This window comes from Kogia breviceps, chromosome 4 (genome assembly GCF_026419965.1).
Source record: "Kogia breviceps isolate mKogBre1 chromosome 4, mKogBre1 haplotype 1, whole genome shotgun sequence".
NCBI classification, from domain to species: Eukaryota; Metazoa; Chordata; class Mammalia; order Artiodactyla; family Physeteridae; genus Kogia; species Kogia breviceps.
Window position 1 is genome coordinate 170,178,542 of NC_081313.1, and position 23,980 is coordinate 170,202,521.

The 23,980-nt window shown below is 52.0% G+C and overlaps 1 protein-coding gene across 3 annotated transcripts in view; it reads right to left on the bottom strand.

The window, feature by feature from the left end:
* The window catches only part of UNC13A (unc-13 homolog A), a 68,009-nt gene that overhangs the window by 15,262 nt on the left and 28,767 nt on the right, over positions 1-23,980 (bottom strand). For 2 of the 3 annotated variants that reach the window (XM_059062481.2, XM_067032448.1), the window contains exons 11-37: positions 23,657-23,765; positions 21,815-21,861; positions 19,162-19,240; positions 18,993-18,998; positions 18,464-18,535; positions 17,948-18,167; positions 17,141-17,368; positions 16,077-16,218; positions 15,626-15,795; positions 14,546-14,661; positions 13,087-13,250; positions 12,558-12,708; positions 12,177-12,245; positions 11,768-11,857; positions 11,407-11,541; positions 9,704-9,837; positions 8,504-8,589; positions 8,182-8,308; positions 7,427-7,523; positions 6,904-7,047; positions 5,935-6,018; positions 5,278-5,355; positions 4,934-5,022; positions 4,340-4,492; positions 3,230-3,353; positions 2,253-2,258; positions 682-720 (exon numbers count right to left, since the gene is read on the bottom strand). In XM_059062481.2, the coding sequence (XP_058918464.1) occupies positions 682-720; positions 2,253-2,258; positions 3,230-3,353; positions 4,340-4,492; positions 4,934-5,022; positions 5,278-5,355; positions 5,935-6,018; positions 6,904-7,047; positions 7,427-7,523; positions 8,182-8,308; positions 8,504-8,589; positions 9,704-9,837; positions 11,407-11,541; positions 11,768-11,857; positions 12,177-12,245; positions 12,558-12,708; positions 13,087-13,250; positions 14,546-14,661; positions 15,626-15,795; positions 16,077-16,218; positions 17,141-17,368; positions 17,948-18,167; positions 18,464-18,535; positions 18,993-18,998; positions 19,162-19,240; positions 21,815-21,861; positions 23,657-23,765 (2,959 nt within the window). The remainder of the gene's footprint in view (positions 1-681; positions 721-2,252; positions 2,259-3,229; positions 3,354-4,339; positions 4,493-4,933; positions 5,023-5,277; positions 5,356-5,934; positions 6,019-6,903; positions 7,048-7,426; positions 7,524-8,181; positions 8,309-8,503; positions 8,590-9,703; positions 9,838-11,406; positions 11,542-11,767; positions 11,858-12,176; positions 12,246-12,557; positions 12,709-13,086; positions 13,251-14,545; positions 14,662-15,625; positions 15,796-16,076; positions 16,219-17,140; positions 17,369-17,947; positions 18,168-18,463; positions 18,536-18,992; positions 18,999-19,161; positions 19,241-21,814; positions 21,862-23,656; positions 23,766-23,980) is intronic. The other variant, XM_059062480.2, reaches the window with a different exon arrangement.

The window sequence follows — 23,980 nt, forward strand, 5'->3', positions numbered from 1 at the left end:
ACGAAGACACACACATGTGCAGAAGAATTCACAAGCTAAAATACACACGTGCACTACTAAACACTTGCACGCACATGCACAATTACACACATAAACCCACGCACTCTCCCCCCCCGCAGGGATGTATATACTTGTATATGGTGCCTGACATATTGCATGTGCTCCCCAAAGGGCTGGATGAGTGAGTTGGGAAGCCCTACAACCCATGTTCATGAAGTGGAGACCCCTTTTGTGTGCACACAGGCATGATAGCTCCTGTATGACTGCACAGCAAGGGCAGCTGTTCACGTGTTGCCACGGCTCCTATCTCCTTACAGCGAACACCCATTAGAATAAACGAAACAAAACTAAACATGTCTCAGTCCAGGGCAGTTGTCCAGTGTCTGGGCCCTTCTTGAAGCCACAGAATTTCAGCTGAGCCCAGGGCTGGGATAAGCCCTTTGGGTACTGTCATGAGAGGGCAGGAGCTGTTTGCACACAAACACGCACACACACGCTAAGCCATGTCCCTGGGGAATCACTTTGTCTCTGACTTCTGGTTTTGTGAGACTTCGTTAGGACACCCTCCTCCTACCCATGACCCCCAGCTGGCCTTTCTGCCCATGCAAATGGACACACACATATACACACACACCCAGACACCAGAGCTTGGGACCTCAGTGCAGATGAGGCCCTCATTACCTTTTCTAATCCCTTGCCATGTTTTCTCAAGAGGTTGCCCTGCAGAGACAATGTCACAAGGTGATCAACCTAGCAAGCTGTGTGGGATGGGAATCCAGAGTGATAACACGCACTCATGGGGACAGGAAGTAAAGGGCATCTGCACTGCAGATGGGCTGGTAACAGGGTTGCCGGGGGGATTGTGTGTGTGCCTTAATGACTGACTCTTTAAAAGGGCAAGAGAGTCAGAGAGACAGGAAAGAGAAAGAGCCAGAGAGAGAGAGAAGTTGCTGCCAAAATATAATCCATTTACATTTAGTGTATATATGAGGCTCTTGGTTCTTGAGTCAACAGGAAAGCGAATAGCCTCCATATTCAGACAGACCTGAATTTGAACCCTGATTCTGGCATATATTTACTATGTGGCTTTGAGCAAGTGACTCTCTGAGCCTCAGCTTTCCTCATCTGTAAAATGGGAATAATAACATCCATCTCACTCAAAGCGTTGTCATGAAGGTGAGCTGAAACAACAGCTATGAGGTCTGGAATTCAATAAATGTGAATTCCCTTAGTTCTCTACCCACAAATGCATTGTCTGTAGTTGGGTACGCTGCCACCATGTAGTTACAGCCAAAGACCCACACTGCAGCCACAAGAAGTGAGATGAGCACTAGCAAACTTCTGACAAGGTGAAATCTTGTAACAGCCTTGTCTTCCCTACAAAAGAGGACTCAAAAGTGGTTTTAACTGATCTCTGCCCTCCTATGTGTCTACATACTACCACCACCACCAATATTATTAGCTCTAATTTAGTGAGCACTGCCTCAGTCTGTCACTGAGTCGAGCACTTTAATGCATCATCCTATTTGGTTCTCACAACAACACTCAGAGAGCTGCTACAATTAACCTCTTTTTCCAGATGAGGAAATGGAGGTTGGGAGGTGAAGTGACTTCCCAAGGTCACAGAGAGAATGGCTGGGCTGAGATTTGATGCCAAGTCTGCCTGACACCAAGGAGTCACAACATCGTTCCCCACCTGGGTGCCTGGGTGTGTGTCTGGGATTCTTGTGTGTTAGTATGTGTGGAGGAAGTGGGGTGAGCAGGGCTGGTGGTGGAGTCTGCACTGATCAGCTCTACAGACCGGGGTGGTGAGGACCTGTATTTTGGGTGGCTACTAACAGTTCAGAGCTGAAAAGAGAGGTCAGAGGAGGTCCATTGACTTTGAGCTTCCTTCTAGCTTTGGGGACCCAGATATCCTGGTGGTGTCTGAGCACGGGAGTAAGGGCGAATTCTAACTAAAGGATGTGGGCAGATGTGAAGGTGCTGGGCTTGGGTTTTGGGAGGTGGGAGGCCCCTAATTCTTACTGATAATTGGGGGGTGGGCGTGGCCTCCCTCCCTCCAGGCCCCGCCCCTCCCCATGCCCCGCCCGACAGACAGACACAGGCACATCTAGGCGGGAGGTGGGACAGTGAATGGGGGGCCAGTGGGTGAGGAGGGGGCGCTGGGTGTGGGGGGGGTGCAGCCACGCGGTGGGCCGAGTCCAGACACAGAGCAGATGGACAGACAGACGGACAGAGGGGCCTCTACTTACGATCATCTGTCAGCCGTGATGGGGGCAGGGTGGTGGGGGAGGGGGGAATAAGTCACCATGAGTCTCCAGGGAGGCCAGGGAAGGGGCGGAGAAGGCACCTAGGGACGGACCCCGGACTCCGTGCCCCAGCCCAGCCGTCCAGAGGAGGCGGGCAGGCAGCGGGAGGTCCGGAGCCTCCCCCACCATCATTGCCTCTAGGCGGCCCCCGCCCCCCACACCTCCCCCAAGCCTCCCTCATCCACCCAGGAATGTCCTCCCATTATGTGTTGTGCCATCAACAGAGTGCCATCACTGTCCTCAGGCCATCGACACCTCCCCCCTGGAACCCACACCCAGCTACACCCCTCTGAAGATGTCACCCCCCCGCCCCCCTCCCCCGACCAACCCTGCGGATCGCCATCTCTGGGTGTTCCCAGAAGAGTCCCAGAGGGACGGTCCTGGTCTCTGGATGACCACTGACCTCTGCTTGACCTCTACGAACTTGGGTGCTCTCCATAACCTCTGGCTGACCTCCTGGAGCTCTCTGTTCTATTGGTCTCTGATCTTTGAAATCTGGGTATCTCCTCTCCTTGTCTCTTGATTGACCTCCAAAGCCCCCTGATGAACCCACTGGTCCCTATAACCTCTGTAACCCATGGATGAGCTTGATCCCCAAGCTGAACTCTCTGTTTTCTGGGTGATCTCTGACCTTTGAATAACCTCTTGACACACATGTGACCCCTATGTCCCCTAGACATCTCTTTACTTGACCTTTAAATGACCCCTGAATGACCTGTTTGATGCTTTGATGACGTTTGACCCATGTGTGACCTCTCTGATGTTTGAATGGCCCCAATGACCTCCAGTGGCTTCTATACCCTCACATGGCCCTTGTGCCTGAATGACCTCTAAGCCCCCAATGCCTTTGATGCCAAGCTCTCTGGGCTCCCAAAGAGGAGGAAGCCCAGGTGTGCCCTCTGGCCCCCTGTGGGCCTCACCGTCTGGTCAGTGAGGGGTGGCAGGACGATGGTCTTCTCCATGGTGTTCATGACCAGCTTCCATAACTCCTTCAGCACCCGCTTCAGCACCGTCTTCTCACAGATTTTGGCAAAGAGAGTCAGGCTGGGGGCAAGGGACAGGGCTGAGAGAGCACCCAGATGGACCTAACCTGAGCAGCCCCTTCCCCTCAATACATGGGCAAGGTGGGAAGGCATTCCATGGACACGCAAGAGGGCACAGAGCCTGTACAGGGACCCCTGGGTGATCTGATGGGGCTATGATGCATGACGCACGGGGAGAAGAGTGAAAGGTGGCTGGACAGGTGAGCAGGGGCTAGACTTGGAAGGGGCCTCAAAGTCTAGGAGGAAGGCCTGGGCCTTAGCATGAGGGCAGTGGGGAGAGTGTTTAAGAGAGAAGAGACACAGCCAGACTTTCCTGTCTGAAAGAACATAGTGGGGAATGATCAGGAATAGGAAGGTTGGAGACCAGGGTCTATGAGGGGGCTGAGGCAATGCTCAGAAAGGAGAGGAAGGGAATGAGAGGGAAAACAACAAAGAGCCCATGATTGACTGTATGGGATTGAGAGAGGGCAATCCACCATGATCCTTCCAACAACTGACCCACCCATCCACCAAACCATCCTTCCTGCAACCTTCTTTAATTCTTCCTCCATCACTTTTCCCTACCTTCCTTCTTTCCTTTCTTCCATCCTCCCACCCAGACATCCATCCACCCATCATCTATTCATCCATCCAAATATTTACCCAACTCTCCATCCATCCATCATCTATCCAACCATCCTTTTACCCATATACCCTCCATCTAGGTTTCTAGGCATTTATCTTTTAATCTACACACCCATCTGCTCACCCATCCCTCATGTCATTTACCATCCATTCATCCATACAAATACTTACCCACCAATCCTTCCAATCATTAACCCACCCATTTTTCCATCCCTTCATGCCTCCACTCACCCACCCGTCCAAACAATTCAACCACCACCCAGCAAACATGCCCTGAGTGTCCTTTCCAGGCCAGCCCCCAGGTTTCTGAGGCCCGACCCCGGAGCCCTCCCTGGTGGACTCAGTCCACCTAGCCTGTCTCACTTGCTGTCCAGCAGGTCCATGATGGGTTGCAGTACATTGTCAGCATCCTGGGCCACGCTGCTGCAGGCACTGGCTGGCACATTGCCTGTGCCTTTCACCTGGCTAAGGATGTCACCCATTTGCTTGACACAGTCTTCAATGTGTGGCTGGAAGCTGGGAACACAGAGAGAAGGAGCTCAGATCAGACTCTCCTAGCCTCTGGAAGAAAGGCAGGATGAGGCTGATCTGTGGACCTTTTATCACCAGCATCGGGGAGCCATGGCATATAACAGCCAGGGTGGGATTTAATAGCAGAAATGGACATCAGACTAAGATGTTTACCTGTGTTGTTTATTTCATCACACAGTCCTACTCAGGTACTATTATTATCATCATCCCCACTTTACAGATGGGCAAACTAAGATTCAGAGAGGTTAAGCAACTCACCCAAGGCCACACAGCTAGTAAGCAGTGAAGCCTGCATTGAACTCAACTTCTTCTAACTCCTAGCCTGAGATCTTCGCCACTACATCTGCTGAGTCTCCAGATGTCACAGGCTCAGAGGTCTGAGAGCTGTCCCCTCCCTTCTGCTCCCAGCCCTGGAGATGCCCCCACCTGTTAGCAAACACCCGGCTGAGCTCATCCAAGACGTTGTTGAGTTTCACCTGTAGCTCCTTCAAGATGTCACTGGCCTCAGCATCCAGCTGAGGAGGGAGAAGGGACATCAGGTCAGGTTCATAGGGCATCCACACGAATGGGGCATTTTCCCATCCAACCCAGGGAAAGGGATCCAATCCAGGGAAAGGGATACCAAGGGGCTGGAGAGGAAACTGAGGCCCAGACTGTCAAGCCGCTTGTTTGGGTTTGACGGAGTAGCTGAAGTGGAATTCGTCAGGTACAAGCTCTGGGGCCTGCAGGGACACGGGGATGATGATGACCCCACGGGGGCCCTGCCTCACCTCCTTTCCTCCCATGGCTTCGAACATCTTCTCTAGCTGAACTCGCAGCTGCTGCGTGTTGTTCATGAGGATGCAGGGCTGGGGATGGGAACAGACAGGGAGTCAGTGCTCAGGACCTCTTCCCAGAGCCTCCCCTCCCCCACACTGCCAGGGACCTCAGATGGTTACAGGGTCTGGGTCTGGAGGAAGCTGGGGTCCCATAGGGTCATCTGAGAATGAAGACAGCATTTGGGATCATATTTCTGGGAGTGTTGGGGGGGCGTGTCTCTGGGGACCAACAGGGGGAAGGAGGACTCCCCCGGGGTGAGCTGAACCTGGTGGGTCCAGGAGAGGGGCTGGACCTCTGGGAGCAGCAGGAAAGGGAGTTCTTGTCACATACCAGTATTCTTCTACATGGGCTCAAAATTTTGTAAGCTCAAAGTTTTGAGCTTACACCCCGCAGCATACACCCTGAAGGCTTCATTCACAACAACCAGACACTGACATGAAGGCACATCCCCTCACCTCCAGATATCCCCGGACTCACATAGTCCGACACAAAGACACACACAGTTGGACACGCATGCAGACACAGGTATCAGAGCCCAGGGAAGGATGGACCTCTGGGGGTATGGAATGGGGTTAGGGGGAAACAGGACAGGGATCCCCGCAGGTCACCACTTTCTCCTTCTCCTTGGAGCAGTAGGAGGCGAAGTCCTTGGAGATGATGTCCGCATACTGGAGGAGCACATTACTGATGGTCTGGGGGAGACACAGAGGGTGGGTGAGACAAGGGGCTGGGCTTCGATGGGCCCATCAAGAGCCACTAGCGAGATCAGGAATGAACCCGAACTCCTACTAGCACCTAACATGGACCACTGGGCTGGGTGAATTCTCCACCCAGGAGGACCATCATGGCCAAAGGGAGACACCACCAGATGAAGATGATTATTTCACGTAGACCCAGCTCTTTCTTAAGCTGGGTTCAAGAGCAACAAACAATCACATTAACCCAGCCCCAAACACAAGCATAACTCAGTCCCAAATGGAATCCCAATTCCTACCTGCAGTCCTCAACTTCACCCCAGGTTAAAGTCAATCTATCTGAACCTCAAACCCAGGCCAATGGTCCCAACCTTCAAACTCACCCCAACACTCACCCACATTCCCCATAAATCCTAACATTCACTCCAACCTCAATGCCCAATTGAATCTCAGTCCTAAGAGTAACCCTAAAACTAACCCCAACCTCAAGTCCATCTCTACGCCTGAGCCCAGCTCCAAATTCAACTCCAGCTTTAACCACAACCCTGACCTCAATCCCAACCTCAAGCTCAACCTCAGCCCAAACCCCGATGCCAACTTCAACTCCAGTCCCAATGATATCACCAGCCCTATCCTCGACCCAAACCTCAACCTCAAATCCCAACCTCAAACTTCAACCACCATTCCAATCACTATGGCACGACCACCTCCAACACTGACCTCAACCCCTACCTTAATACCAGTGATGGCACCATCCCCAACCTTGACCTCAGTCCCAACCTCAATATCAACTCTGACTGTGACCTCAATCCTAACCTCAACTCCAACCCCAACTTTGACCCTATTCCATCCCCGACCTGGACCCCATCCACACTCCCGAACCTTGGCAAAGCGCCTCATGTAGTGCCCCACGATCTGGGGGTCAGGACACTCAAGTTTCTTGATGATCTCAAAGCTCTGATTGAGCTGGGAGAAGACATCCACCACGGAGCAAGAGAACAGGGCATGCTCTGAAGTCTGTTGGAACTGCGTTGGGAGGGAGGACAGGAAGGAGGAGAGAGGTCAGAGCCAGACGCTTCCCAGAGCCCAATCCTCTTTCTCTCCACAGAGAGAGCCAGAATGCCCTGGGATGATAATGAGATGGACACTGCACAAGGTGAACTTAGGGCCAAGACTTAGAGGTGTGCACAGCGGGGAGGGGTCGGGCTTGATAAACCGTCATTCATTTGTTGGATGAACAAAAGACCTTCGACACTGAGAACGAGATAAACATGGCTGGCACCTTTCAGAGACTGGCCTCATCCCAAGGGCATTTTTTGCCCCCAGATTGGATCCCAATGGACCCCAGAAGTAGTGAGGCCACTGTGAGCAGACTGGGACCTTGGTGGTGGATCGGCCTTCTTACCCCGTCCTTCTTGTCTCGCTCCAAGGCTCCGTGCAAGAAATCCCGGGACACTTCCTCATTCTCGTCCAGCCACTGGATGACGAAGGGCTCAAACCACCTGGAATGGAGAGACGGGATGGGGCCCTGCCGTCTCTTGTCCCCCTAACCCTCTGCTCAAACTCATGCTATGGCCTGGGTGGCCACTCCCCAGCTCCCCTCCTGCACGAGGCCTTGGCTGCTTCATCCTTGAAATGAAGGATGGGACTATTGTCAGAGCAAGGCCCAGACATGTGGAAATCCTGGTTGATAAACTGCCCCTGGGCAAGTGGGTTTGTTCTCTGAGATCCTGATACAGCACACAGTAGGTCCTTGGTAAATGGTGACCAGCATCCCATTCTCCAACAAAGCCCGAGGGTCAGACATCCCGAGTTCGAATCCCGGCTCCGTCACTAATTAGACATCACCTTGGGCAAATCCTTCAGCATTTTATCCTCTATTTCCTGATCCACAAAGTGAGAATGACAACACTCCCATCTCGTAGAGTTGTTGAAAGGATTAAATGAGAAAACACAAGTGGGACTGCTCAGCACGGTTCCCGATACTTGTGATCATTAATTGTCCATAGTCCAATGACTGAGAATGGAGAACACTGGGTTTGTACCCCACCCGTGCCCTTGATGCCCAGGGAACTCTGAGGAGGTCAACCCTCCCACCCTGGACCTCAGTCCAGCTGTCAGCTCTACAGTTCCAGCTTGGGTTCAGGGCACGGGACTTACGCAGGATACTCAGGCACTCGGTCCTTAAAGGCAGGAAGCTCTGCCACATACTCATTGTAGAGCCATTTGACCTTGAAGTGGAGGTTCATGTAATCAGCGCTCTTGCATAGGCGATGCTTATCGTGCTCTGGTGGGGGAAGCAAGGGGGCAGCTTAGCCGGGAGGGTCTGCCACTCTCTGTCTTGGTACTGTGCCCACTCTGGCCATCACTGATGTCTGACCTCAGGTATGAGGGTCCACGGTACTCACAGCCTTAGAGGGGACACTGAGGCACAGCTACCTGCTGTAGCCAGGCTGAGAGATACAGGGGTGGGAGGACTCACCCTCCATTGCATACTTCATATCCTGGGCAAACAGATTCCACATCACTTCTGCGCTGATTTTACCCACGTTCAATTCCTGGGGAAACCTGGTGAAGGCCATGAAAGTATGAAACCTTGGCAGACAGAAGCCAGATGGCACAGGATGGTTTGGCCTTCCCAGCCCCAGAGGGTAGTATGGGACAGGCAAGGGATCTGGATTCAAGTTCATTCATAGCTACTGACTTGCTGAGTGACTCTGCACTGGGGCCCTGCTTCTCTCTGAGACTCCACCTACCCATCCCTCCATTCACTCATTGACCCATTCATCCATCTATCTACCTATCCATTCACCCACCCATCTGTCCATTCACCCATCTGTCCATCTCTCCATCCATCCCTGCATTCATTGCTTTATCCACCCAGCCATCCTTCCACCAATCTATCCATCCATCCATCCATCCTTCCACATATCCATCCATCCATCCATCTATTCAGCCATACATCTCTAGTCATCTGTCCATCCATTCATCCATCCATCCATCTTTTGGTCCATCCATCCAAAATCCCTCATCTTAACACAATATCTAAGTAATCAAGAGATGCTGGCACCCCAGAGACAGGAGCCTTTCTAGCGCTCACCTCAGGGAGCAGTAAAACACAATAGCTCATTCAGCTAACACAGGCGAAAATTCTACAGACATGTAAAGCCACAAACCAAAACTGTGCCCACATTCACACATAATTACACAATACGCAACACTGCACATTACAGTACATTCCGCAGCTGTACACAAATAACAATTAAATCCATAAACCACAACTATACACAAAATTATATACACACATGTAAGAGATAGTGTGATGTACATGCAAAACATTTAGTAGAGTATCTAACATAGTAAATACTTGAACAACATGATCTATTGTTATTTATGAACCTATAGACACATATAAAATTACATACATGTGTGCACAGTTACACAAATCAACACATACAAAATACATGTCTGATTAGACCAGTGATTGTGTACATGCACACAATTTTGTTTGTTTGCAAATTATGCCATATTTCATCTATGCACAACCACACCCACAACTGCCCCCACATATACAACATTTCATATGTAATTAGATACGATTGCCTCTACACACAAGACACAAAACTGTGACACACATTCATGACGACCTCCAGATAATTAACTGCACAGACACAGAACTCACTGGTTGAGGCAGGGAGTGTAGGAATTCTTGTCTTCCTCAATGATGGACACTATGAGAGTGATCAGCTTGGACCAGAAGTCGAGGTTCTTGATGCTGGGGCCCTGTTCCTCTGGGGGAACTTCCCCCTTCTTGGCCTGGAAAGAACAGTGAGGATGTTGGCTACAAAGGATACTGGGGTGGGGAGCTCAGACATTTCATTATTGAGGGCCAGGAGGTGAGCGAGGAAGGGCCCTATTAACACATGTAAGTTTCAGGTGTGAGGTCTGCTTGAAAAGGAACTAAACTCACATAAATTGGCCCCTGACAGAGCTCATGTCCACACAGCTCAACGAAGCTAAATTAGGCTCAACTCATAAAACTGAATGGAACTGAATTTAGTTGAACAAACTCAAGCCCGCTAAACCAAACAGAACTGAAATGAATGCAAATCAGGACCACTTAGCTTAACAGATGGCAGTTTTCAGAGTTAATTCAGTGGAACTGGGCCAATTACACTGAATTAGTGGAATTAAACTTAACTGGATTGAATTAAACTCAAATGAACCCAATTGGATTGAACCTAATCAACTTGTTCAAGATCAAGATCAATCTAAATCCAAATAACGGAAATAAATCACCTTGAGCTCAACCCAACCCAGCGTAATCTAATTCAACTCAACCCAAGTCAACCCAATTCAACTCCACCTATTTATCTCAACCTAACATACTCAGGACACCTCAATCCAGCTTTAGTTAATCAATGGAAAGGAAAGTAGTTAAACTCAACTGAAATAAGTCCAAGTCAACCAAACTCAGTTGAACTCAAGGGTACCTAATCCAACAACCTATAGCTCATCCTAACTCAAGCCAACTCACCCCAGTCAAGAACAATTTCAATTCAAGTAAACTGAATGGAGATGAATACATTTTTACTCAGTTAAAGTCAACTCAGTACAACTCAGTGACGCTCACTAATTAGCCTAGAGCAAGTTTAACTTAAGTCAAGCAAACAGAAATAAATAGATCTAAACTGATCATAGTTGAACCAAACCCAGCCCAGTTTAATCTACTTCATCTCAACCCAGTTCAGTTAAGAGCGACTTGATTTCAACTCAACTGAATGTAAATGAACAGAATGAAATAAAATTGAACTGAATTCAGCTTATGTGTTATCTCCTATCTGAAGCCCAAGCTGAAGAAGGGGCTCAGCTCCCACAGCCTCTTGCAATTCCTCCATCCCAGTACTAATCAGCCCGGGTTGTAAATTCCCAATTTATACATTTTTCCCTCCTAATAGAGTATAAGCTCCTGGAAACCTTACTGACAATCCTGGGACCTTATATGTGTAAACAACGGGTTGAAAGATCTCAAATAAATTGAGTCAAGACTGAACTGAAGAAATTCAATTCAACTCAATATTTATTGAACTGGGACTCTATTCTAGGCACATTGTATTATGCCGGACTCAACTAAGTTTAACTAAAACCAGATTTATTGAGCTCCTACTGTGTACCAGGTACTAAGCACTTAACTATGTTTCATCTGAAGCTTGTAACACATTGAATCTTCTCCTTAATCCTGAGATGTGGGTTTATGACCCCATTTTACAGGGGAAAATACTGAGGCCCAGAATGGTTAAATCCCTTGGGAAGGGGCAGATCTGGGACTTGGACCAGGGTCTGGTTGGAGTCCCCTAGTCCCTTCTGCCTCATCCGGGGTCCTACCGGGTCAGTCTGGTACTCTCGACTGTAGAGTTCATGACAATTGTTGAAGATGTATTCATAAGTGGAGTTGAGGCAGGCTTTCACACAGTCCTTCACCACCTGGCTGGCTCGGGGTGGGCTCTGCAGTTCTTGCACCTGGCAGGAGGAAGTGAGATGGGCATGGGTGTACACAGTTGGGACAGGAGGTACACAGGAAGTGGCTACAAGTGGAGCTGGTTTTAAGGAAATGCTGTAGCAATGTGAAAGCAGAGGGTCACTGAGAAAGGGCACTGCTTTCCAGGAGAAATGTTACTCGTTTAGGAGCTAACAGTCCTGGAGTATCCTCCTTGGAGAGCTAATGGAACTGGGTCCCCTTACCAACCTTCATCCGAAAGAAGGTGATGCTGGTGAGAAGATCCACCGTGGATTTGAGGTCCTGGAGTCTCTCTGGGCTGCTGGCTGGGAAGTTATTCTATGGAAGGGAGAAGAGAGGTGGGGTTATGGAAGAAGGCCGGGGGATGATGGGAGACAGCGTTTTAGGGGAGACACAAGAGCCTCCAAGTTTCCGGAGGTGTGTTAGGGGTCATTGAGAATACCTTGAAGTAAGTGGGGGTGTCTGCTTGGTGCACCACACTTTTGGGGCAGGTGCTGCCCACATATGGGTACATGTGTCAGCGGAACACATTCTACATGTTAAGATGGGTCCTCCCATGTGCATGCCTGCTGGCAGCTGTCCCCTCCAGGCACACACATGCATGGGGTGAGCAAGTCATCGTGCATGCTCTTCTCACCCGATACATGGAGAGGTCAATCCGCAAGGAGTTATGCAGCTGGTCCAGGAGCTTCACAAAGCGTTCTTTCTGAGGAGGCAGAGGAGGAGGAGAAGGTTGGATGAAAGCAGGGACTTGGGGATCAAGCGTAGCAGCTAAACGTGGCTGCCACATTGGCTAAGTGGTTGCTATACGTTATGCGTACCCCATCCGCTGTTTTGAACTGACCCCTCATAACATTCATGCAACGGAGGGGTAAAATGAGGCTCAGAGAGGGGAAGTGACTGGTGCAAAGTCATACAGCAAGTCAGGTCCAGATTGGGGATCTGGAAATCACACGAGGTGTGACCAGCACAGGGTCAAGCTCTCCCTCATCTCCAGGCCCCTGCCCCTGGGACTGACCCCAAAGTTGGAGGCTGCGAAGCGGTCAGAGGCAGACACGTTGGTGGAGGCGGTGGTGTGCGCGTAATAGGCGTTGATGTTGGCAAGCAGGGTGCTCATGACGGCAGGCACCCCGGGACACATGTACTTGGAGGAGAGGCAGGCAAAGTGGCTGGTAGGAGGGAATGGGAAGCACTGGGTCTGGTGTCCGGCCCCCAGAATGCCTCTAAGACAGCCCTCACAACACCTCCCCCCCCCAAACTGTCCCCTTTTCCTCTGCTTGGTTCTGTCCTCTGAGTTTGTCTCCTCTCTGAATTGCCCTATCTCTGCCTCTTATCTCCAGCTCTCATCCTGTCACTCTAGCCCCCAGCAATGGCACTTGTCTAACCTCCAGGGAAATTACATAACCCCCACCACACTCACTTCCTCTCTGGCTCCTCCTCCCAAGAATCCCTTCCACCCCAGATTTGCCGGTGTCCACTTGGTAACCACCCCTCCCCCCCAGTTTCCTGCACCTCGTCCTCATGTCCACCACAGCCTGCAGCCTTACGTCATGGCTTGGTAGATGGACTCGACGCCATAGCGCATGGCAAACTCGTCCACAATCTCCTGGGCTGTCTCATCGTAGTAAACCTTCCAGGCGTCATCACCTTTGGCATCTGGGATCTTCACGACCCCGTTGTTCTGCACGTCTGTCACGAAGTGGAACAGGTTCTGCCACCACAAGGGAGAAGGTGTCATAGAGAGTGCAAGGGGACACCGGGGGTCAGAGATCCCAAGTATAGGGAAGCTTACATCATCCATCCATCTGTTTATTCATTAATTCATTCATCTACCCTTTCAGCCGTCCACCACCCGTCCATCCATCCAACTACCCCAAGTTTCAGCTGTCCCTCGCCCATCCTTCCAATACTTCAACTACATGCCCATCCATCCGTCCATCTGTCCATTCACCCATCTACCCACCCATCCCTCTAACCATCTACTCCCTTACCCATCGATCCAACTACCCCCAAATCCACCTGTTCACTTTATCCATTCTTTCAGTAATTCAACCACACATCCATCCATCCCATACATTTACCCGCAACTTCACCTGTCCATACAATAATTCATCCTTCTAACCATCAATCCACCCATCCATCACCCATCTGTCCATGCATCTACTCATCCATGCACCTATCCAACCACTCCAAAATTCTCCCATCCATGCATCTGTGGATGGTTCAATCATACATCCATCGACCCACCCTTCTTCCATCCATCCATCTATCCACCAACCTACCTACCCACCATACCAACGACCCCCAAATTCACCTATCCACTCATCCTTCTGTCTAGTAATTCAACCACACGCCCATCTAGCCCATCTACTACCCGCAGCTTAATCTGTCCATCTAACTTATCAACCCATTCAACCATCCATCCATCACCTATCTATCCACCCATCAATGTATCCATCCATCCATCCATCCATCCATCCTTCATCTAACTGTCCATCCATCTATCCAACTACCCCCAATTCACACATCCAACTCATCTATACTTCCAACAGATCACGCACACATCCTTCCACCCATCCTTTCATCTTTCCGCCCATTCTTTTATTCACTCAGTACTCATTCATCCAATCATTTATTCATTCAACATACTGAGTTCTCTCCAGGAACCCCTAGGCAGCTGGAAGAGACAAACCCAGGCACACAAAAACCTAACCCTGAGTGTTCAGGGCTGGGACAGTTGGAAGACCTGGATCTCTGTAGTGAGAGTCTGCTTGGAGGTCACGGAGGGCTTCCAGAGGAGGGGGCCCTGAAGCTGGACCTTGATTGACGGGGAGGAGTTTTCTGAGCACAGAGAATGGCATAGGGGACAGTCTCAGAGGCCCAGGGGAATGTGAATGGTGTGATCAGAAAGAGGAAGGAGGAGCTAGGGCAGGCAGGAATGGTGAGCGGAGGTGACGTGGGAGACAAAGGTGAGCTTCAAATGCAGGGTGGAGCAGTGGGCCTCACCTCATGCAAACAGGTATACTGGACATGGTAGGGGGCCACCTTCTCCTCGCCTTTGATCTCCACACTGATGTGTAGCCGGATGGCACCCGACACAGCAGATTTGTCAGTCCGCTTGTCTGCAGGGCAGGAAGAGATGGCAGTGTCAGAACTTCCCAATATAGCCCTGGACTATTTTAACATATGCGTAAATTGCAGCCCTGTCAGACTCCCTGAATTAAGGCCTAAGTGTTTCTCCTCAGATTGGCTTCCTAGACTTGCGTCTCCCCCATTAGACTAGAATTCTTAGGCCCTGTCTCTCCCTTCTCACTAGGATACCTGATCTTGCTTCCTCACTCAGATTAATTTCCTTGGTCTGCATCTCCCTCTGTAGACTAGGAGCCTTGCTTCCTCCCCAGGCTGTGCTCCCAGACTCTGCCTCCCCCATCAGATCAAGCTCCCCAGAATCTACCCATCTTCTTAGACAGGATTCCTGGGTCTGTGCCTCTTTCCTCAGACTAGGATCCCCAGGTCTTGCTTCCTGCTTCCGCCATCAGAATAGGATATCTAGATTTCCTCTAACCGAACTAAGAAGTTCCTAGACTCTGCTCACCCCTCCCAGGCTGGGTTCTTCCTCTGCCCTCAGACTGGGCTCACAGATTCTACTCATCATTCTCAGACAGGGCTCTTGGGTCCGTAGCTCCCCTCTCAGATTGGGAATCCCAAACTCTACCTCTTCCCTTAGACTGGATTCTCAAAGTTCAATCTCCTTTCTTAGGTTAGATTCCTGGGTCTGTGCCTCTCTCCTTACACTACGATCCTCAAGTCTTGCTTCCTGCCTTCCCCATCACAATGAGATCTGGACAGTCTGTCCCTCCCTCACTCTCCCACACCAAAATAAGAGTCCTGGGTTCTGCTCACCGCCTCAGCCTGGTGCTTCCTGCCCCCATCAGACTGGGCTCACAGACTCTGCCTCCTCTATTAGACTGGGCTCCTAGATTAACTCCCGCTGACACTGTCTCTCCCCTCCAGCTGGGCTCCCCACTTTGCTTGGCTCCCCGGGACCCCCTCCCCTCTCCCCTGCAGAACCCCACCCTTGCTCACCCAGGTTGTACCACACGTCCATCTCGCCACTGAGTGTCCGCACCTCGATGATCGTCTGCCCCAGGAAGTCATCGGATTCCCTCTTGAACCGCTGCTTCACGCGAGATTTGATGTCATCGTCCTCATCCCAGACACGCACCTTGATTCGGTCCGAGGAGTTATGACATTCACTGCAGGGGGGAAGAGGAGGTTGGGGCAGGGCGCTTTTTTTTTTTTTTGGTCTGTGCAGGGTTGCGGCACACAGGATCTTCTTTGCTGCGTGCGGGATCTTTAGTTGTCACATGAGGGATCTAGTTCCAGGGATGGAACCCGGGCCCCCTGCATTGGGAGCACAGAGTCTTAACCACTGGACCATCAGGGAAGTCCCAGAGCAGGTGTCTTGAAGCCCACCCTTCAGCTGCTCCAACAGGGAGCTCCATATAGGGGGCTGGGGGCCCAGCCAGACACTTACAAGTGGAAGTTCTCCTCCCACACGGGGTTCAGGTTTCCATAGATGGTTTTTGTCCGTTTCTTGGTCTTCCCGACCTGGACGGTGACGTAGGGGTCACTGGATCCTGTCTTGTCCTTTGCCTGCAAGCCCTGGGCACAGACCACTGGAAGACACACAAAACAAATATAAATGTGGGCTCAAGGAGCAAGGCATGCCAAGAACAGACACTGTCACAGGCTCCACAGGGAACGCCTGTGACAAGGACTGGGGGCTTTGTTCTGGCCACAGGAGCCCATGGACACACCCGCTGGGCATGCTCGGCTTGCTAGAGTTAATATCCAGGGAACCCTCACCCAATGAAGAATATGAAGGTGCCCCAGGGTCACCCCTGGGGTGGGACACTCGGGTGTGTGCTCTACAATGTCCCCCTAAGGTCCCCAGCAGGATTGAGCCCCCAGTTGCCCACAGTGTGACCTACTCATTGGTATCCTCCGCAGGGCTCTTTACCTCCCGGCTCTCAAACTCATGTCTCCACCTCCCACTGGTACTCCCTGGGACCACCTCCTGGATACCCATCTGCCCTGAAATCCTCATCTTGGAGTCTGTTTTCAGGGAAATCCCAATGACGATGAGGAATGGATAAACACCACAAAGCCCCCACCCCTGGGAAGGACCTCTCAGCCCTGGGAGGTCAATAATGTCCCCCAGTGGTCCTAGGTGTCCACTGCTTCGCCTGCTCGGTGGCACCCTGGGTAGGGCTTATTCCCTCCTGGTCTCACTTCCCAATACCCCTGAGGGCTTCCTGGTTTCACTTCCCAGATAAACTGTGTGCCCTCAACTCCTCTTCTTGAGGTCTCGTTCTGGGGGCTACCGAGCGAGATGCACCCAGAGAGTTTCATGCAAACACGTTTGGAGGCATATATGCCCAGGCTGTGGGCACAAACGCATATACACCGACATGAGAAAGTCACGGGGACGCTCAAATACGTGCAGCAAAGGGAAGGAAGGGGCGTGGGAGGGAGCACAGGGGGCCGAGAAGAAGGGACCCCCGTGGCCGTCCCTCCCCCTCCCCCCCGCGGCCTCACCGGTGATGCTGATCTTGGCCGACCACTTGGACGTTCCATCCAGCACGCTCTGCTTGACGGCCTTCATCTGCTGCGTGTGCGCGGTCTTGGTCACCGCGAAGATCTCCTGGATGAGCTCGAAGATCTCGGGCTTGTTGCGCTCCCGGATCTTCATGCGGTCCTTGAGCACCATGATGATGTTCTGCGTCCGGTCCTCCGCCCCGTGCTTGGAGCTCTTCTCCGCCGCCCCTGCGCACAAAGACAGCCGTCACTGTACACAGAGCACTCCCTCCCAGGAGCGAGAACCCGGATTCCCACTCCAGGGCTTCCTCATCTGCTGTCACGGACACGGGGTTCAGGTGAATCATCCCCCCAAAGCTACAGCTGCCAGAGCTCCTACCTGCTCTCGGAATCCTCCCCCAACCAGGCCTTTCCCCCTAAAGTTCCCACTCCCGTCTTAGCCCCTCCAGTCCGCGTGAGTCCCCTTCCCCTCCGACACCCTGCCCTCTCCAAGCCCCTCCCCTCCTCGGACTCCTCTCCCCAACTTGAGCCCCCTCCCACCTCTGAACTAACCCTAACTCTAACCCTGTTTTTCTCCATGGAAACCGCTGCCTCCCTTTAAGCCCGCCCCTTGAACAGTTTAGCTCCTCCCTGAGTCCCGCCCCACCCCTCTAGGACCCCTCTCACTTCTCCTTTCCCCTCCTGTCGCTCCCATCCCCTCCCACGGCCCCGCCCCTGTCCCGCCCCCTCCTCTAGTCATAGCCCCGCCCCCTAACCATTAACAGTCCTGCCCCTCCGTCTCCGCTCCAGCGGGAGCACCGCACTCACGCTGCAGACAGTCTGCGTTGAGCAGGTCCTGGCACTTCTCGTGGCACTTGACACCGCACTCGGTACAGCGCATACCCTGCCGCGCGATGCCCCACAATAGCCCTTCACACTCGTAGCAATAGGTGGGTGTGGTGGCCGTCCACACCTCGAAGTTGTGCGGCGTCGTGCACGAGATGGGGTAGATTAAGGCTTGCAAGGTCTTCTTGTAAACGTGGTTTTTCTGCGGGGAGGGAGGGCATGCGACATGGGCGTAGAGCGTTAACCTGTTGGCACTGGCTTGCCCCGCCCTCATCCCCCCCGCCCCCTTCTGAGTATGGTAAAGTCCCGGTCCGTCCCCCGCCCCACACTGTCGGAATCCACGGGTTCCTGTGCACAGACTGTGCTTGCTGGCGGCTGTGTTGTCGGAATTCTGGAAAGCGAGGAGTGCCTGTCTCTGCCCCACCCCCTTCCTTTCCTCCAGGAGCCCCCCAGCCCCGCCCACCCTCCAAGCTGGGGAGGGGGAGGTGCCCCACGCACCAGCTCTTCGTTGTTCAAAGTGCTGGATGCCAAGGCCGAGGTGATGCCTGCTTTTCTGGACTGCACCAGAGACTGGAACAGGGAAGTCACCAATGGAGTCAGAGGGGTCGATTGGCACCCGGGGGGTTGTCACCGCGAGCAGAATCCCCAGCCATGGTTTGGCGCCGCCAGCCACGGATTCAAGCCACAGCCACAAATAGGAAACAGGTCACAGCAGCGAGAGCAGAACCAGAAAAGAATTGGGAGGTGACAGAGGCTCCAGGTTAGAAGAGACCCTGGAAAGGGAGCAGCCCCACACCTCTGACTCACCCATTCCCCACTACCAGGGACCAGACTGGGGAACTGCACTTGGCCATGGTCAACAGCCACAGAGCAAAACCACCAGCCAGGCCATGAACCAAGGTGGGGAGTCACCTGCTCTCTTCCCCACCCCTCCCCAGAACCCATGGGGTGGGGACCACTTGGAAGCTCCCAGTCGGGGGTGAGGGTCTCGGGAGGAGATTCAAGGGCCTGGGTTGCCATCACTCACCATGGCCTGAAGTGTCCACGCAGCACGCAGGGTAGAAATTAGATGGCATTAGTCCCAGAGAATGCCTTGCCAGTCCCCAGCCCCAGTTCTGCCATGGGCAGTTGTACAGGTTGAGCACTGATTGTGACAGGGCTGCTCTGCTTGGGCAGGGGAGGGCACAGGCGCTCACCAGGTCGCTCACGAGTGGGATAGGCTTCCTCTTGCGGATGTCTGGCATGCTGTCGATGATGATGAGACCACCGCCAGGGCTGCAAGACACACCCAGGGACATCAAGGGCCCAGGGAAGTTCCCCTTCCTCCAGCAGACATCTCCTGAGACCTGGGCAGGACACCTGATCTCCCCACGTATTAAGAATTGAATTGTGTCCCCCGAAAACATACATTGAAGTCCTAACCCCCAGTACCTCAGAATGTGACCTTATTTGGAAATAGGGTCATTGCAGATGTAATTAGTTAAGACAAGCTCATACTAGAGTAGGCTGGGCTCCTAATCCAATATGAGTGGTGTCTATAAGAAGAGAGACGCACAGGAAGAAGACAGTGGTGTGATCGTAGAGGCAGAGATTGGAGTGACTCGTTTACAATCCAAGGAATACCAAGGATTGCCAACAACTACCAGAAGCTAGAAAGTCAAAGAAGCATTCTCTCCTACAGAAGTCAGAGGGTGTGGCCCTGCCAACACCTTGGTTTTGGAATTCTGGCCTCCAAGGACTGCGAGAAGATACATTTTTGTTGTTTTAAGCCCTCCGTTTGTGGTAGTTTGTTATGGCAGCCCTAAGAAATGAAGACACTGGGCCTCAACTTCCTCATCTGAGAACTGGGGAGATGATACAGTTGCCCAGGTTTAATGAAAATTTGAATTAAGGCAAATCTAAATAATATGATAAAATATCAATGAAATCTTTCTTTATGCTCAAAATTGGAAATATTTGTGTATATTTAAAGTCTATCCTGGAAGAAGTGATTTCAAAGCCCATGAGAAACAGGGAACTGGAAATTGTATTTGTGCTGTTGTCTCTTGGCAGCTTTGCTGTAGCTGGCTAATCAGAATGAGGGCTGTGGCAGATGCTGCGGTGGTCTGTCCCAATCTACTTTACAGAGAGGTGCAGGTGTTCCCAGAGAGGGTTCAGGTGTGGCTCCTCTCCAGAAAGTTCTCATTGGCCAATGAGAGTGATGCCTGGCAACCAGTGACTCTGGACAAGTCCTGGGGTGCTATTCATGCTCCAGCGCTCCCTGCAGGATTAGGCAGAGGCTTGGTGACTCCTGAACTACCTCTCTGCTTGGCTGTTTCTCCTACCTGGTCCCGCCTGCCTCACAGGCTTTTCTTTTCTTTTTTGTAAGTTTATTTATTTATTTCTGGCTGCGTTGGGTCTTCGTTGCTGTGCATGGGCTTTCTCTAGTTGCGGCGAACGGGGGCTACTCTTTGTTGCGGTGCGCGGGCTTCTCATTGTGGTGGCTTCTCTTGTTGCGGAGCACGGGCTCTAGGCACGTGGGTTTCAGTAGTTGTGGCGCATGGGCTCAGTTGCTCCGCGACCTGTGGGATCTTCCTGGACCAGGGCTTGAACCCGTGTCCCCTGCATTGGCAGGCGGATTCTTAACCACTGCACCACCAGGGAAGCCTTCAGAGGCTTTTCTTGAGAGTGCTTCCTGTGTAAATCATGCACACAGGAGCCCCCATCTCAGACCCCACTTCCAGGGCTCCCCACACGGGACACTTGCCCGTCTGGGAGTCACAGCTCCTGTGTCCCTGCCTCTGTTTGAAAAGGATGTACAAGGGAAGGCAGTCACTCTCCAGCTGTTATTTAAAACATTAGTGTAGGGGCTTTCCTGGTGGCGCAGTGGTTGAGAGTCTGCCTGCCGATGCAGGGGACACGGGTTTGTGCCCCGGTCCAGGAGGATCCCACGTGCCGCGGAGCGGCTGGGCCCGTGAGCCATGGCCGCTGAGCCTGTGCGTCCAGAGCCTGTGCTCCGCAACGGGAGAGGCCACAACAGTGAGAGGCCCGCGTACCTCAAAAAAAACATTAGTGTAATTTACAAATATCTTTTGCATCCTCTAACCTCACTACACAAGTGCTGAAAAAACACCCTGGAAAAGCAATAACTTAAGAAATTAGATATGACAAATGCTCCATGTAAGACCAACAACTATCGTTATGAAACAGCCAGCAACTGTAGCAATAGTCTGAGAAATGCAAAAGCAGAATCAAAGCAAAAAATTCACTCCAGGGTTGCAGATGTATCGTGCAGGAAATGGGTTTCTTCTTTACCTTACATTTATTTCTAGGGAGAAGTGTTCTTGAATTATGAGTGGCTTGAGCAAGGCCTCTCTGGACCGTTTCTCCATCTGTAAAATAGGGGTAGTGGGCCCCCCATGGGTTTGTTGTGAGGATTCAATGTGTTACTATCTTTAGCTCCTTCTGGTCATGAGTGCCTTATTACAGTGGCTACATTATTTCACTCATGTGCAATCTGTTCCCTGTCTAAATGGAACCTCTCCCTGCCCTGGCTGGGCTGAGGTTATGGTGCAAACCAGACTCAGGCTCTGGGTTCAAAGCTTCCTCTCCAGGCTTCCCTGGTGGTGCAGTGGTTGAGAGTCCGCCTGCCGATGCAAGGGACACGGGTTCGTGTCCCGGTCCGGGAAGATCCCACATGCCGCGGAGCGGCTGGGCCCGTGAGCCATGGCCGCTGAGCCTGTGCGTCCGGAGCCTGTGCTCCGCAACGGGAGAGGCCACAACAGTGAGAGGCCCACGTAGCGCAAAAAAAAAAAAAACCCAAAAAACCCCCCACCTTCCTCTCCCTCACCCCCAAGATCTGATACTCACCCGCCTTTGAACCACAGAGATTTGGACATCTCTCCTTCTCCCCGGGCCTGCAGGACAGAAGACGGACATGGTCAGTGTGGCTGCCCCTTCCCAGGGCAGCACATGTACCACACCCACAACTGTCTCCCCTTTGGGTTGGGAGTCAGGAGGCCTGGGTCCTAGTCCTCACTGTGTGTCCTTAAGGAGCCCACTGGCTTTTTCTGGGCCTCAGTTTGTCCATCTGTAAAATGAGAAGAAAGGAGATACTCTCTGACACCAACCTCAGTGAACTTTAGTCTCCTTGTCTGTCAGAATTGGGTGTTTGTTAGCATCATCTAGAACAAGAACTCATGCTCTGTAGTCCTGCACTTCTTAGGGGCTGGCTCAATACTCAGAAGATCCTATCACTCACTAAACTCCCCCTGCCTCACCTGATTATCTGATCTCATGCCCCAGGACCTTTGCCCGAGTGCTGCCACCTGTATATATGCTCTCCCACCTTCTGCACCTGACCAGCCTCCATCTATCATTCAGGTCTCAGTGTGGACCTAGAGTCAACACCCCCTACCATGCAACTAAAGGGTGGCATGGTGGTGGTGGGGGGACAGGGAGAAGGGTCTGACACCTTCTTCTGAAATATTGTTTAAGTATTTTGGATATCACTTCACTTTAAGTGTCACCTCCTCCAGTGAGTCTTCCTGATTGCCTTGGATTAGTTTTATGCCCCCTCTATGAAACCCAGAGATCCTGCTCCTGTTTATTTTTCTTGTTATATCACTAGTTCCATTACAGGGTAGTTGCTGTATTTTTCATTTAATTTGTTGACTTAGTGAAAGTTATTCAATAGATTTTTCACAGTATATTTTCTTCTACTGTTTGAATCTAGAACCATGAGACTGTATAGTAAAAGAAAATTCTACTGTACAACTGATAAGAAATTTGATTTGAAACTTTTGTGGCTCTGATAATTGATGGTCTAAGACTTTGGGAGTCTGTTTAGGATCTCCTCCTGCCAGCCTCACCCCAGTTTGGAAGGTCACTCCGGATAATAACACTGCTTGGTGTCCAGCCCAGAGCAGGTTGAGTGAATGAAGGATTGAATGAACAGCCTCATTCCTGCTGCCCATCTGAACAGTCATCCTGACCCTGACGTTAATTCTATTTTTCACCTGATTTCTTCTGCAATACTGACCAGATCTCAGACCTTTCCCAAACCCCAACTCTGACACCCATTGTGAGCCCAAGAACTGACTTCTTCCCCTATCACCAAGTCTAACCCTGAACTCTGATCTTTGACTGCTGCCCTAACCCTGACCTATAACCCTATCACTAACCTCTATCCCTATCCATGAACCTGGCCGCTGAACTTGGCCATAGCCACGACCTCAGCTTAATTTCAGCTCTAGGTTCCAGTTCGCCTCTCCTTCTTCCCCACTTAGAAATCCCAGGCTTCCCTGGGGGAGGCTGGACTAGACCTTGGTGGGGCCAGCTGGTTGCAGGGGAGAGTAGGCAAGCATGGGTAGGGCCAGGGAGGAGTCAGATTGGGCAGGGGTTGGGCCAGAAATGGTGGGGCTGGGGCCAGGGCAGGAGTGGGTGGGGCTAAAGAAGGGCCAGGCTGGGCACGGATGGGAACAGGTTGGGGTGGGCGGAGCCATAGAAGAACCAGGATGTGTGGAGGCATGGTGGTGGGTGGGGTGGTGAAGTGGGCGTGGCCAGGTGGCTCATGAGTGGCATGGGCTAGTGTGGGCAGGGCCAGGGAAAGGACCAGAGTGGGTTGGGGCATGGAAGGAGTGGGGAAACGAGGGTGGGTGGGGCACTGGGCACGGCCAGGCTGGGGGTGAGCCCAGTGCTGCTTTCACTCACCTCCTGCAGCTGCAGCCGCACTTTGTTGAAGGCTCGCAGCCAGTTGGCCTTGGCCCTAGACATGGAGTCCTGACCCTCTTGGCCTTCCTCATCTTCTCGTGGCCTGAAACTGAGGCAAGGGGTTTTATGAGTCTCCGGGGCCGGCACTCCCTCCACCCCCCACTCTCTGAGTGATGCTGGGCCCTCCATGGCCTCCCTGGAACTTCGGAGACACAGTGACCCACCTGTGATCCCTCTGACCAGCCTCAGTGATCCTACCCCCCCCTTCCCACATGCCCATCACCTCTCTGACACCTTCAGGTCTCCTGGGTCCCTTTGCCACTT